This window comes from Monodelphis domestica, chromosome 3 (genome assembly GCF_027887165.1).
Source record: "Monodelphis domestica isolate mMonDom1 chromosome 3, mMonDom1.pri, whole genome shotgun sequence".
Classification (NCBI taxonomy): Eukaryota; Metazoa; Chordata; class Mammalia; order Didelphimorphia; family Didelphidae; genus Monodelphis; species Monodelphis domestica.
Genome location: NC_077229.1, coordinates 528,324,085 through 528,340,368, shown reverse-complemented (window position 1 = coordinate 528,340,368; position 16,284 = coordinate 528,324,085). Strand labels below are relative to the sequence as shown.

The 16,284-nt window shown below is 40.0% G+C and overlaps 1 protein-coding gene across 1 annotated transcript in view; it reads right to left on the bottom strand.

The window, feature by feature from the left end:
* ST8SIA4 (ST8 alpha-N-acetyl-neuraminide alpha-2,8-sialyltransferase 4) overlaps positions 1-16,284 on the bottom strand; it is a 121,807-nt gene that overhangs the window by 83,678 nt on the left and 21,845 nt on the right. The window contains exon 3 of the mRNA XM_001364535.4: positions 3,215-3,472. Within this exon, the coding sequence (XP_001364572.2) occupies positions 3,215-3,472 (258 nt within the window). The remainder of the gene's footprint in view (positions 1-3,214; positions 3,473-16,284) is intronic.

Genomic DNA, 16,284 nt, shown 5'->3' with positions numbered 1-16,284 from the left:
GAGCCCTGGAGTCCGAAAAAACCAAGTTCAAATGTGACCTGCGACTCCCGCTAGCTGTGTGATCCTGGGCGCCCCTTAACTCCATTTGCCTCTGTTTCCTCCTCTATAAAGAAATGGCCAACCACTCCAGTATCTTTGCCAAGAAAACCTCCAATGGGGTCAGAGAAGAGCCCGGCGTGACTGAACAGCACGACCCTGCTATACAGGAACAGAAACCAGTTAGAGGAACTTGGGAAGAAGGCTGGGAACAAAATCAATGTCAACATGTTTTTCCTCTAGACAGTGGGAAAAAATGAACCCTATTTCTCTTGACCCTCCCAGAGGACAGATGATTAGCAGCAATGATGGAAGCTGCCAAGATGCAGAGTTATACCTGATAGGAAACTTCCTCACAATGAGGGCCATCGGAATGCGAATGGCCTCCTCCAATAAGTCTCGGATTCTCCCTCCTTCGAGGGCTGTAATCGATGACTGAAGGACAGCTTGTTGATTACGTGCTGGACAGGATTCTTTTTTTCCAGTACAGTCTGGAGGAGAGAGCCACCAAGGTCTCATCCAACTCTAAAACAACTACTGTTCTTAGTCGCAGAGAGGAAATAGAGCCACCTAGAGGATTCCATGAAATAAAGCAGCAGCTCCATTATCTGGACTCTAAGGTGCACTTCTGAAATCTTGTGGCTACAGAGATGCAAGTCCTGAGACCAGAGAAGGTCAGCTTCTGATTTAGGCCCCCTTAACATGCCTCTGGAGTCAAGATTGGGTGCCAGACTTCAAGGGAGCTTCAACTACAAACTGGTGCATTAAATACGTTTGGTCATCAAGAGCAGAGCCTGGAAAACCATCCTATCCCATATTTACCCCACGTCATCTCAATTCTATTGACTTTTAGTTTCTTCTCTTTTTGTTGTTGTGATTCAGTCATTTTTCATTTGGGACTCTTTGTGGACCCCATATGAGATGTTCTTGGCAAAGAGCCTGGAGTGGTTTGCCACTTCCTTCCCCAGCCCACTTTGCCAATGAGAAATTCAAGCAATTCTGCCCAGGTCACACAGTTAGTAAATGAATTTGGATCTTCCTGACTTCCTGGCCGTCACTGTCCACTGGAACCTTCGCTGTCCTTGTCCTTTTCGGTCCCATCTTCATTCAGCCTGAACACTCCCCTTCCAAACCTTCATTCGACCTCAAATTACTCCATTTGTAGAGCCCTCAAGATTTTTGCTCCCTTTTGAGCCCAGGATCCACGCTTTCTACTGTCTAGTTATCCAGCTGTTTGAACTTTTTCTACTCTTTTCTCTTTCTAGTGTTTGCATCCTCTGACTATATTGCCAAGTCTGCTGATTACCCTTTATAAATGGCAAATCAGTAGTACATTTATTTGTTTTAAGGTTAATTGCTAATGACTGACTTGACCATAATAAGTCACGGCAATCATTCATATCCTCTTCCTTTGTACAACTTCCAGGGGAAAAAAAAAGCTATTATAAGAACACAAATTCTGGTCCTGGAACCAGAGCTGGAAATCAGATCTTACTCTGTTTTAAAGAGAAATGGACAGTATAAGTTAAAGTTTAATGCAGATTTTCAAATTAGAAAAGATTTTATAGCAATTTTCTTAAGAATTTTAGAAAATTAAGCCTAACTATAATTTTTCTGTAGTAAAAATAGATATCAAGGGGCAGCTGGGTAGCTCATTGGACTGAGAACCAGACCTAGAGACGGGAGGTCCTAGGTTCAAATCTGGCCTCAGCCACTTCCTAGCTGTGTGACCCTGGGCAAGTCACTTAACCCCCATTGCCTAGCCCTTACCACTCTTCTGCCTTGGAGCCAATACACAGTATTGACTCCAAGATGGAAGGTGAGGGTTTAAAAAAAATAGATATCAGCCTATTTAGTATATATTTATGAGCAACTATCATACAAAAAGGGCTTTTAATCTTTAGATGTCAAAGTTAATTTTAATAATATAAAATAGAACACACTTCAACACACAAAGAACTAAAAAATTGCCATGAGAACTGACAATATGGCAGACCAGGATTCCTTTCTATTTACAAAATAATAATAACTCTTTTTGGGGAGGGGGCTTTAAATTTAATGTTTATGAAATATTTCCTTTAAGTAAGTCCTGTGAGATATGTAATACAAGTATCACTGCCTCCATTGGACAGACAAGGAATCTGAAGCTAAGAGAAGGAATGGCTTAGCCAGTCATGGTTACGCATCTTAGTTCATACTACAATCTGGATCCAAAGCACAGATCGAGCCCTTCCTCTGAGGCCAGCCAACTTCCCGTTAGTCTATACTGATTGGAGAAGTTCTATGTGGCAATCAGAGGACAAGGCTCATCCTGCCTTTGTGCTCTGTTATGGCAAGTTGAACCATAACACTGCCAAATTTTTATGCCAATCTTACTACTGTTTTTTTGTTTAATCACCCTTTCTCCATTAACTAACTCATCAAATGGAATGATATATGACTTGTTATGGTCCTAAACCAAAATAACTAAAAAATGCCAGTAGCATAAATATACAAGAGCACATTAAATGCAGTTGGGCTCCCAATAGGAAGGACAGATGGGATGCCCATTGCCCAGTAACGCACATATGCAACATAGAATAAGGGAGGATGAATGAACTTACTGCACTGGCTCTGGAGTCAGGGGGGTTGGACTCAAATGCTACCTCTGATGCTTAACTCCTCAGTTGATAATAGGAAAGTCACATAGCTTCCCTGGTCCTCGGGTACCTCACTGGTAAAATGAAAAATGAGGCAAGATATTGTCTGAGGCTCCCCCCCAGCTTTGAATGAATCTCTGATCCTCTGATCTGACATTTTATGGCAGCATTGCCCAATACAACAGATACATAATGTAACACCTTCTAATCAGAAATGAGCAGACAACATTTTCCTCTATACTCTATCACATCTTCACAACAAAAAATATAAATTTTGAATAAAAGACATGACATGAATCTTACTACCCCAGCTGGGAGCATCTCTGCTTTCAATGACAAGATAATTAGAGTCTTCTGTGTAAGAATAAATGTGGATTTCAACAGCACAGAGCAAAAGATATCCCTTCAGATAAATATCTCTCTGAGCCCAATCATCTCTGAAACTGATATTAGACTAACCATTTTGGGGCCAGTTTTTCTCTTTCCAAATAACCATGTTTAGAATAAGTTCTAATCTGGAGAAAAGAAAGAAAGCTCACCTTATCACAAAGTCATGACTGTCAATCTCCTTTCCACATCCGCTGTCCAGCAGGATCCCAGAATTTCCAACCACAGCACATGTCTTAAATCGACGGTTCTTCATCGGTGAGACTTCAGGAAGGAGGCTATGCAACTCCTGAGAAACATTGAGAGTACGACGTCTATCTAACACATAATGCAATACATCTCCAGGCTTAAAACTACTCTTGACCACAGAGATGTCTCTTTCTGCATCCAGGAAGCGAAGTATATTTTTCCTGTATTTGGAACACAAACAACAGTTCCATTAGTGACAGTAAATCCAGTTTACTGTTATTGCACTTTAAAAGTAAACATCACACCACGGGAAGTAGCTAGCTATAAATGCTATACTATTTTTTGGTGATACCATTCAAATTTGCTATAAAAACAGTTTTCCTATAAAAATAATCATTGAAATAACACTTTGCGCACAATAAGTCCATTGACAGCAGAGTGTGTTGTCTTCTCCATTTTATATTCTTCAGAGTTGGCTTGCACATATAAGACAATAAAAATGGGGTGAAAGAATAAATTTTCCCAACAATTCCGATGTCTGATAAATATTGGGATGAAATGAAAGCTGGTTGATCCAGCTTGTAACTGTACTTTAAACATTATTGTCTATCACATCAGCACAAGCTAACTAGTCTGTGTTATAAACGAATGGTTACAATAGGCATTTAGATGTTTATTGTTACTATTTATGTAAATAAAACTAATTTTGGAACTTTGACAAATTGCTGTCTGAACTGACAGATAAATGAACAATTGTAAGCCCAGAGCACTAAAATGTCCTCTGTGTGCATGTGCACATGGAAAGATGTTTGATATACAAGAGTGATATTTTCTTATAAGATATTGATGTGTGTGCAGGTGTGCATTTGATATCAGAAGGTAGTATAAATGGTACTTTGTTTGTAATACCTACAACCCTAACTAGGGTGGAGCATCAGAGGCTTTGGAGCTCCACAGCTCCAAAATTTAAAAGATGCTGAGGGCAGTTTTACTCATTTGATAGTGTCAAGTCAGGGAGAATAATTTACTAAAGCAGGTTATAATATTGCATGTCCCACCCCACTGAGGGATGAAGAAAAGCTCCAGCCCAGCCTGCTCTTGACCCCAAACTTCTCAGCAGCCTCCCTAATGGCAAATCTCTTTGTGTTCCATAATATTTTTCCCACTTGTGCTTCCAAGGATTCTCTTCTATCCCACTCCCAAAGCCCCTTCCCCAACACACACAGAAGTGGTATTCCAGAGGCTCTCCCATACATGGAATTATTGGGCTTTGAGACCTCAACTTCAAGCTTGAATTTTCTTTTTTCTTTTTAGTTGATTTAAGAGAGCTTTTATTGCTTCTTGGCCCTGGGCTTGTTTCGTGGTTTAATTGTTTAATTAACTTGTTTAATTCTCAGAGCAAGAAGAGTGCTAGTTATGATTCTAATAGTATCTTTCCTCCAAGCTCCCAAGTCTTTTCACAAGAACTTGTGAGCCAAAGATGAGCAGACAAGACTAAGGAAGACATATATGTATAGTTGTCTGCAGTGCTGAGTTCAAGGTCTGTATTAACACAATGACCTTGCAAAAGTCAACTATCTTCCCTAAGCCCCTTGATTTTTTCCTATATTTTGGTTTACAAATCTGTCACTCTTATAAACTTGAAAGTGTTATGGATTCAAGTTGGCATAATACTAACAATAGCAATATTATTAGCAATATTGACAATGGCAATAACAACATACTAATAATAACAATACTAGCTAGTAATAGAGGGTGGCTAGGTAAATCAATGGATTGAGAGCCAGACTTAAAGACAGGGGAGGCCCTAGGTTCAAATCTGTTCTCAGACACTTAAAAAATTTTTTTTCTGACACTTCTTAGCTTTGTGACCCCAGACAAGTCACTTAACCTACTTTGCCTAGCCCTTACTGGTCTTCTGTCTTAGAATCAATACACAATATTGATTTTAAAATGGAAGGTAAAGAATGCTTGAATAATAATAATAGCAGCTAGCATTTATGTAGCACTTTAAAGTAGGTAAGGTGCTTTACAAATTTTATCTCATTTTATCCTCATTGCTCTGGGAGAAATTACAATTATTGGCCTCCATTTTGCCATTAATGTATATATAATAGCACTTTGAAAAATGCCAGGTTCTCAAATAACAAGGCATTATCTGAAACTCCATGATAGCATACTATTGACCAGTCAATAAAATCTAAAAGAAATTAATGTTCTTCGCATCTGATTACATCTTTACTCTTAGTTGGCACCAGTGAGCAAGAATGAGTTTAAAATTTCAATAGACGGGCTTTAAGAAATATTGATTTTCTTCTGAACTTTTAGATAAATTCCACAAAACTGGCCCTACTATGGTGAAAATGGCTGGCCTGCTTTATACTATGTCTTATAAAGTCACAAGACATTCTTTGAGAAAATATCTGGGAGGCACGAGAATAGGGATGATTCTCAAAGATCTGAAGAATGAATTCCTCAGACACTAACACACAATTATGCACTGCTAGAACTATGTAGAGATGTGAAGAGCTTATGAACTGATAAAACCCATTCTGAGCCAGCAATACTACTACTGGCTCTGAATCCCAAAGAGATCAGAAATTGAGGAAAATCCCTTCCTTGTACAAAAATATTTTTAGCAGCACTTTTCGTAGGGGCGAAGAATTAGAACCTGAGGGGTGTCCATCAAAGGAGAAATGGCTGGACAAGCTGTGGTATATGGTTGTAATGGAACACTATTATGTCATAAGAAATGCTGACCAGCATGAGTCCAGAAAAACCTGAAAATGCTTTTAGGAACGGATGCAAAAGTGAAGTGAGTGGAACCAGGAGAACTGAGTATACAGTAAAGGAAATATTATATGAGGATCAGCTGTGAAGGTCTAAAATATTACTAACCAAACTACGTTCCAAGACAACTAAGAGAATCATAAAAAAAAACCTTTTTTTAAGCACTATCCATGGTTAAAGAAGGAAATGTCAGAGTCTGATTGTAGATCAAAACAAGTCATTCCTTCGCTTTATTTCCTTCCTGAGTTTTCTTATTGTATGTGATATGTGTCTTCAATGGCAACCTGGGGAACATGGATATACGTAGTGTATGAAAGCACTGAAATAACCTATTTGAGACTCTGTACCACCTTGGGGAGAAGGGGAGGGAGAGAGGAAGAGAATTTGAATCACAAAGTATCAGAAAACAGTTGTCCAAAATTGTTGCTAGGGTTAAAATTTCATGATTCTAAATCCAATCGAGTCACTTCGAAAGGCCGTTTACCAACACTCCATAACATTAATCCTGATTTTCTATATAAGCCCTCTACTTGCTAACTAAAATTCTGATCATCTTAACTCTGAATGGTGTAAGTGTGCTAATTGCTCATTCCATGAAAGAATGACTCATTCTCCATAGTGATTCTGAAGCAATACAGTTTGGTAAGTGAAAGGAACAAAATCAGGAATTACTTACTTGAAGTGCTTTTGTGGAAAAAATGGCTAACTTAAAAGCCTGAGCGCCATATCAATAGTATAACTGCCGCCTGAGTACCATATCTTCTCATTTTTTCTGGCTACATATTCCGTAGTTTGAGTACTCACAACTGATGACCCCTTCAACAGAGTAATCATCCACTACACAGTTATAAAGCAGTCAATACTAGTGCAGGGTAGACAGAAAATAATCACCATAAAAACCCATCATGCTCTACTATGGTTTCTACTCTTTGATTTGCTTAAGTAGGTCACAGGTTAGGACTCAATTGGAAAAGAAAATGATTGGGAGACTCTTTTGACCAGCATTCTACATAAAAAAGGTACACTCTTCCTCCATATTTTACAAATGTTTCTCCAAAATGCTGTTAAGAATTCTTTGAATGCTGATTTTATGTAGCAAAGAATTCATAAACAATAATCAGTAGCAGCTAGTCAAAAAAAAGTATATACAAGGAAGAAATATGGAGCATAAGAAATCATCAGTGAAAGCAGAGATTCTATAAAAGTAGAATTGGGTAAAGAATGTCTGAATTACATAAAATTCCATCTTCTGCTCTGCCTATCCTGAGGGTGATGGAATGGCACTATCTACTAAATGATGAACATCCTACTATCTTAGTATACTCTTCCCATTTGAGTGATTGTGAACTCAAGTAAATGATTATCCAAACCACAACCCTCCACTACCTGATCATGGTTCAGTTCTGGGTCCTCTTCTCTTCTGCCCGCATACTATCTCACTTGGTGATCTCACCAGCTTCCATAGATTGAATTATAATTTCCTTGATAATGATGCTTGAATTCACTGTCCTGGCCCAATCTCTCCGCTGATCCCCATGAACGTATCTCCAGGAATGCTTTTCTTCCTCTATACTAGCTACTGACCTCCCTGGTTTCCTTTTAAGTCTCAGCTAAAACCCCACCCTCTATAGGAAGTTCTTCCTCATTTTTTCTTAATTCTAGTGCCATATAGCTTGTCTTATACATTTTTCTTTACCTGTTGTCTCCCTCATCATATTAACTTGGCAAAATGGAAACACAGAGTAGATTGAAATGGGCTATAGAATATTACCCCAAATGATCTGCATGCAAGAAGCATAAAGAACAGCCTAGAAAGGGGTCAAGTTGTGGAGCGAAAGTGAGGGAAAACAAATAAAAAGGCCACCTGCTACATGGGTGCCCATAAATGAGAAATATGATAAAAGAACTGTAGAAAAGCTCCAGAACCTACTGCCTCCCCTCTGTCACCTACTCTGCCTCTTAATCAAGTCCCATGCTCCCCCAGACATACCTTCTCCTGGTCATGGCTACCAAAAGACACAGCAGTACCACTGGCCAATACTGGTAAGAACCTGGAGGAATGACTTGGAAGCTTCCAAGCACGTGCACTCTTCAACACACTTCTTCCTCTACCTTGTTTTTCTGTCTGGACGCGATTCTCAATGATTAGCTTACTTATAACGCACCTTAAATCTCCCCAGAAAAAGTGCTGTTCTCTGAGTTTTAAAGAACAACTCTCCCTCGCCACCCCTTCCTATTGTTCCCCGTTACCATTCATCCAAACTCTCTCCCGCTCATGTCACTCCAAATCATCCCACCATTCCCACTGTGCCCTCCAGAGTGCCTGCTCTGTCATTAAGACGCTCCCTCTTAGCTCGCTGTCTCCTTCCACTTCTGTGCACTAAGAACTGGTGGCTCCCTTCTTGGTGACATAGCGTGCATACACGGCCAGTCTCCAATCCTCCATCCCTCAATATTATCAGAGTATCACCCTGGACGGGTCATGCTCTTCTCTCTTGCCAATCTCAGTACCTGAGTATGTTCAGCTCTACCCTATTCTTTGCTGATGAGTCTCTTGGCCCCTTTGTTTTCACTTGCAAAATGCCAGTCTTGGATTACTCACACAATATGCTTCTTTGGTTCCTAACTCACAAGCTGCTAAACAGAACCGAAAGACATTGCAAGTCCAGGGTGAATTTGTGTCATGACAACTCAACTAGATTTTAACTGAATCAAAATAACTATGTCATTCTTGACGAATCAGTATTATATCCTACTTACGACTACATCTTAACCAAAAAAAAAAATTCTGTTCCAAACCCCTCATTTCCTCAAGTTTTCTACAGCACTACACTGCTTGCCCTTTCAGCTAGTGGCTGCCTCATGGTTCACCCCCCCCAAAAAAGGGTGTCAGGTAAGATCTCTCACCTCCTTCAGAAATTTTCCCCACTCACAATCAAATATAATTTACGCCTGTACTAGCAACCATGCAATGATCCAGGATGATTCTGAGGGACTTATGAGAAAGAAGCTCTCCATATCCAGAGGAAGAACTGTGGGAGCAGAAACCCAGAAGAAAAGCAACTGCTCGATCACATGCGTCGATGGGGACATGACTGGGGATATAGAACCTAAATGATCACCCTGGTGCAAATATTAATAACATGGAAATAGGTCTTGATCAATGACACATAAAATGGTAAAACCCATTGTCATGGTGCCTCTTCTCTCTCTATTATCTTGTTCGGTTATCTCATCAATGTCCCATAAATTAAATTATTATCTTCTAAGCTGATGATTCCCACATGCTTATATTTAGCCTTAGCCTCTGTCCTAAACTTCAGTCCCAGATCACCTGATCACTGAACATTTCCAATCAGATTTCCTTAGTTATCCCCACCTCAAAATATCCAAGTTAGAATTCAATATTATCTTCATCCCAGACGCTCCCTCTTCTGAACTTCCCTGTCACCACTGAGGACATCATCCTCCTTTGATGTCATCCTCAACTCTAAACTCATCCCATATATCCACTTGGTTGTCAAATCTTGTCGTTTCTACATCCGCAATATCCTTCACTCTTCTAAAACAGCCCCCAGGAGTGCTCGGTCTCCATGTCTCTCCTGGAGGGCTAAAAATGGCTCTCTATTTGCTCTCTCTGCTACAAGTCTCTTCCCTGCTCCAACCCATATTGAATAGAATTGCCAAAGCCCCTTTCCTAATGGGTGAGCCCAGCCACCTTCCCTTGTAGGAAAAATATATCAACTTCTTTTTTTAAACCCTCATCTTCTGTCTTAGAATCAATGCTAAGTAAGTGTTGGTTCTAAGGCAGAAGAGCAGTAAGGGCTATGCCATTGGGGTTAAGTGACTTGTCCAGGGTCACAAAGCTCGGAAGTATCTGAGGTCACTTTTGACCCCAGGGCCTCTCATCTCCAGATCCGGCTCTCTATCTACTATGTCACCTACCTGCCCCTATGATTTTAACTTTTTGACCGTTAACATTCCCCATGATTTTGACCCATTCTATCACACAGTCTATGATTTAGCCCTCCTGGCCTGCCTAAATTTCCTGAAACATGATAACATCCCCCAGATCAGCTCTCTGCCCACACTGCCTACCCACTGCATCCCTGAGAGAGTCTCCCTTCTCCTCTCTGCCTCCCTGAATGTCTGACTTTCCTCAAGGCTCAGCTCTAATGTCATTGTCTCCTAAAGGCTCTTCCCAGTCCTCCCAAATGCCACTACCTTCCCCCCATAGATTGCTTTCAGTTTATTGTTTTCTCCTGTGTAAACATTAAAATTTTTAAGGGCAAGTAAAATGTATGTTTGTTTTTATTTCTATCTTCCTCTCCCCCTTCTTACTAAGCAGACAGAATTAATTAGAAGGAGAGAGAATGTGTATTTCTATAGTCTCTATTATGTGCCAGGCACTGCAGCACAAGCTTTTTTACAAATATTGCTTCATTTGTTTGCACGATATCCCTGCCTGCAAGGTAGGTGTCATTATTATCTCCTACTTTATAATGGAGACAAACAGAGGTTAAGCAACTTGCCCAGAGTCACACAGACTGTACATTTCTGAGGCCAGATTTAAACTCAACTCTTCTCTATATTGGAAAGAAACCAACTTCCAGGCTAAAATGGCCACCAAGTAGAGACAAGGGAATTCCTCTCCTCACCACTTACTGATATAAAGAGCCTCAAAAGGACAAAATCCAAAATCAGACAAAAGAAGGGGCTCATCCATAGGGCACAGTCTTGAAGGCAGGCAGGATTGGGGCATTTCCATGCTATAAGGCGGTAAAATTATTCCTACCAAAGCACGAGTAAAGATGGTTCAATATTAGGAAAACCATCCACATAATTGACCATATCAAAAATCAAACCAACAAAAATAGACACAGAAAAAGCCTTTGACAAAATACAGCACTCATTCCTATTAAAAACACTAGCAAGCATAGGAATAGAAGGGTCGTTCCTAAAAATAATAAACAGTATATATCTAAAACCATCAGCAAACATCATCTGCAATGGGGATAAACTAGATGCATTCCCAATAAGATCAGGAGTGAAACAAGGATGCCCATTATCACCCCTACTATTTGACATTGTACTAGAAACACTAGCAGTAGCAATTAGAGAAGAAAAAGAAATTGAAGGTATTAAAATAGGCAAGGAGGAGACCAAGTTATCACTCTTTGCTGATGGTCTATTTAAAGAATCCTAAAGAATCAACTAAAAAGCTAGTGGAAATAATCAACAACTTTAGCAAAGTTGCAGGTTACAAAATAAACCCACATAAATTATCAGCATTTCTATATATCTCCAACACATCCCAGCCACAAGAATTAGAACGAGAAATTCCATTTAAAATCACCCAAGACAATATAAAATACTTAGGAATCTATCTGCTGAGTCAAGCACAGGAACTATATGAACATGACTACAAAACACTCTCCACACAACTAAAACTAGATCTAAACAACTAGAAAAACATTGACTGCTCATGGGTGGGACGAGCTAACATAATAAAAATGACCATCCTACCCAAATTAATTTACTTATTTAGTGCTATACCCATTGAACTGCCAAGAAACTTCTTTAGTGAATTAGAAAAAATCATGACAAAGTTTATTTGGAAGACCAAAAGATCAAGAATATCAAGGGAAATAATGAAAAAAAATGTGAAGGAATGTGGCCTTGCAGTCCCAGATCTCAAACTATACTATAAAGCAGTGGTCATCAAAACAATTTGGTACTGGCTAAGAGCCAGAAAGGAGGATTAGTGGAATAGACTTGGGGTAAATGATCTCAGCAAGCTAGTGTTTGATAAACCCAGATCTCAGCTTTTGGGACAAGAACTTACTATTTGACAAAAACTGCTGAGAAAACTGGAAGACAGTATGGGAGAGATTAGGTTTAGATCAACACCTCACACTCTACACCAAGATAAACTCAGAATGGGTGAATGACTTAAATATAAAGAAGGAAACTATAAGTAAATTAGTGAACACAGAATAATTTACCTGTCAAAACTATGGGAAAGGAAATGTTTTAAGACAAATCAAGAAATAAAGAATATTATAAAATGCAAAATAAATAATTTCAATTACATTAAATTAAAAAGGGTTTGTGCAAACAACCAAAATCAGAAGGGAAGCAATAAATTGGGAAAAAATTGTATAACAAAAACCTCTGACGAAAGTCTAATTACTCAGTTTTATTAGGAGCTAAATCAATTGTACAAATGATCAAGTCATTCCCCAATTGATAGATGGGCAACGGACATAAATAGACAATTTTCAAATAAAGCAATCAAAACTATCAATAAAAACATTAAAAAGTATTCTAAATCTCTTATAATCAGAGAGATGCAAATCAAAACAACTCTGAGGTATCACCTCACACCTAGCAGATTGGCTAACATGACAGCAAAGGAAAGTAATGAATGTTGGAGGGGACGTGGCAAAGTCGGGACATTAATTCCCATTCAGAAATTCCATTCAAAATCACCCGAGACAATATAAAATACTTGGGAATCTTTCTGCCAAAACAAACACAGGAACTATATGAACACAACTACAAAACACTCTGCACACAATTAAAACTAGATCTAAACAACTGGAAAAACATTGACTGCTCATGTGTGGGAATAAAATAAGAGAAATTCCACTTTGGTGGTATTGCTGGTGGAGTTGTGAATTGATCCAACCATTCTGGAGGGCAATTTGGAACTATGCCCAAAGGGTGATAAAAGACTGTCTGCCCTTTGATCCAGCCATAGCACTGCTGGGTCTGTACCCCAAAGAGATCAGAAGGAAAAAGACTTGCACAAGAATATTCATAGCTGCACTCTTTGTGGTGGCCAAAAACTGGAAAAGGAGGGGATGCCCTTCAATTGGGGAATGGCGGAACACATTATGGTGTCTATTGGTGATGGAATACTATTGGGCTGAAAGGAATAATAAACTGGAGGGATTCCACATGAACTGGGACGACCTCCAGGAAGTGATACAAAGTGAGAGGAGCAGAACCAGGAGAACATTGTATACACAGAGATGGATATATTGTGGCATAGTCGAAAATAATAGACTTCTCTACTAGCAGCCATGCAATGACCCAGGACAATTCAGAGGGACTTATGAGAAAGAATGTATCCATATTCAGAGAAAGAACTGTGGGAGCAGAAACACAGAAGAAAAACAGCTGCTTGATCACATGGTTCAATGGGGATATAATTGTGGATATAGACAATGATAATCCTAGTGTAAATACTAATAATATGGAAATAGGTCTTGATCAATGATACATGTGAAACCCAGTGGAATTGCTCACTGGCTATGGGAGGGGAGTAGAAAAAGAACATGATTCATGTGATTAGGGAAAAATATTCAAAATTAATTAATTAAATAAATGAAGAAGAAACCTTTTCTAAATCCTTCAAGGTCTTTCACTCTCTGTGATGATAACTATTGCTCCTGATGGTGTTAATGTTGGTGACATCTGTCTCCTTGCACTTGGAAACAAGGAATGTGTTCAGACTGAATTTCTTGGTCATACCCTATGGGACTTTTATAAAATCAACAAGTTAATTTTACATTTAAGTTTGAGCATGTCATAGCTTACAGATGGAAACGAACAGTTACACTCCTGAGAAGGAATCACTAGAAGTAGGGAGTGAAGGAGAAGACTTCTGCTTCTATATCTTCTTCCTCCCTTCCTTTGATTATATAGGAATCCTGTAACTTCAGAGACCAGAAGATCTGGACTTTTTCATTGATATCCTGATCCTAGGTATAATAAGGGATTATTTGAATGATAAATGATAACTAAAGATGAGATCTGCTAATCTCCTCCCTTCCTCCCTCTTTCCCTTCAACCCCCGGTTACCTCCCTCCTCCTTTCTTGTCCCTCCTTGTCCCCCCTTCCCTTCCTCCCTCCTATTTCCTGTTGATTCTTCAGTTGGTCTCTCTCAATCAACTCAGAGTGGTGTATCAAATAAATCACTCTTTTCTCTTTTCTAAAATAAGTAAAGGATTTATTGGGGAGAAAAGTAAAGATAAGAAAATGGAGGGAAAAGGGTTTGGGGTTTCCCTAACACTAGAATAATTCCTAGGTTGTAGGATGGTGGAATATAGTTCAGAATGAGAAAATGGGTTAACAGGTCTGGAAATTTAGTCACTGTAGCACAGCAGAGAAATCAGAGAGAGCTGGACTTTGTCTTTCTTCTTTCTGTCCCCAAGCCGAGACCCCTTCTTCCTTTCTGTCTCCAAGGCAAAAGAGACCCAGATTTCTGTTTGTTCTGATCCTTCTCAACAGTCTTTTCCGGTCCCCATTCTAATTAGAGTGTTCTCCTTGAGTGACAGTTCTGGAGTCTTTGCTTTTCCAGCCTTTTCTGCAGACTTCTTTTTCTCTCCTCCACATAGGAAAGAAGGATTCCAAGTAATATACCACATGTACTCTCTAATCTTAAGCTCACTTTCTCCTAGATTATCTATATTTGTACTTCCGGAAGAATATGCACACACTTCTGAGAAAATTAATACCAATTTCCAAAAGCTAATTAAGTTTGGATATTATCAACTGATAATGACGAGAGGAAGCCCACTGGTGGGGGCTCATGGAACATTAGAAAGATAATAATCCCCTCCTGCCTCACCCTCTAGGTTGCTCCTAAAACAAGATGCAGTATCTGTCCTCTGGGGACCATAAATAAATTCAGCTTATTTTTCCTACATTGTAAACTCAACAAGAAAACATCCTATCTACAACTTGGGATCTTCAGCCTTGGATAAAACAACTGCCAAGCAGAGCCGTATGAGGTAGCATGCATAAGGAGTTGAAACTGCCTGGAAATGAGAAGCATCAAGATGTAAGGGTTTGAGTTCTGATCTAAAAGATAAGACACTGGAGTTAAAAGCACTCATTTCTCAAATTAAAGGAAGTATGAAATATTGTGCAGATTCGTATGTCTGATCTGTCTGTGAGAACCAGCAGTTAGTCCTAGGGAAGGCTATAAAAGAGCAATGCTTAAAGGTCATGATTATTAAGTATGGAGGACAACATCTCTGCCTTATTGGCCTTTTTCACACCAGAAGTAGCAGCATTTGCCAAGGGAATGGCCAAGGAATCACTTAGCCCAGGTAATGACTGTCCAATTGGCATCGTGCATCTTTGTTCCTCTTTGCTGTTCACTTAAATGGACATGAGAGGAATTCAAAACTAAAAGCTCCGGGAACTCTGAAGTCAGAGCTCTTTGGTGGTTGGGGGAAACCAAGCATTTCCTGAGTCATGGCCTGCCGTGCAAATTCATGAAGGAGAAGCTAGTGGTCATCAGACATTCGGATCAGGTCACTGACCAAGACCAGAGTCATGTCAGGAAGACTTAGGAGGACCGTAAGGGAGGGGGGGAGACCATACCTGAGAGCAATGACTTCTTAGACAACCCACCCTTACTGTAAGAGGCTGAGCAAACCCAGCCATGCTGCTGCTGCTTCTAGACTGATGGGGTGGTTTTGTCTAAAAGAACGGCTCAGAGAAGTGAGTTGGCAGCATCTGATTGAGACGGAGACCCTCAAAGGTCCATGAAAATGGTCCGAGAACCTCAAAGGCACAAGGAGCCCCTGCTTCCATGCACGTGGGCTGCTTCTTTTCCCTTCACGGCTGATTTGCTACTTGTCATTTCTCTGCTGACACTGTGTGTCTGGATATTGTTTATAAGGGAAACGTTGGTTCGAATTCTGCCACTTCAGTGAAGGCTTTGGTCTGTGTCCTGCCCCTACTGAAAGAGGAACAATCGGTGAAGGGAGGCAAATGCCTCCACTCTAACCTCCAGAAACCACCTGTAAGTGGGAGCAGAGGGTGGTTTCTCAGAGAAGGTGCCCCAATTAAATGTCATCGAAACAAGGACAACCTAAAGACCAGACTTCAACAGGAACGGAGCCACTGAATGGCTGAAGGGGAAGTTGAAAATAAAATCCGTCTCATTACAAGAAGCCAAAGGGGGAAAATGCTCTGCGTCAGACCCAGCAGCAACAGAAGGAAAACTGATCTAAACATCAGGACTCTCCGAAGTCAAGACCATGGAAAGGTTTGATTTTCATGGGAAAGAAAGAAAGAGGAAGCTGCACCGGTCCGATTCATGATTTCAGTTTCCAACAGACCTAAAGCAGAATGTATTTCCTGTGCCCCACTTCAGAGAAGTGATGGCTCTCCCCAACCCCCACCCACAGCCCCAAACAAAATGAAACACAACCACCCTAAA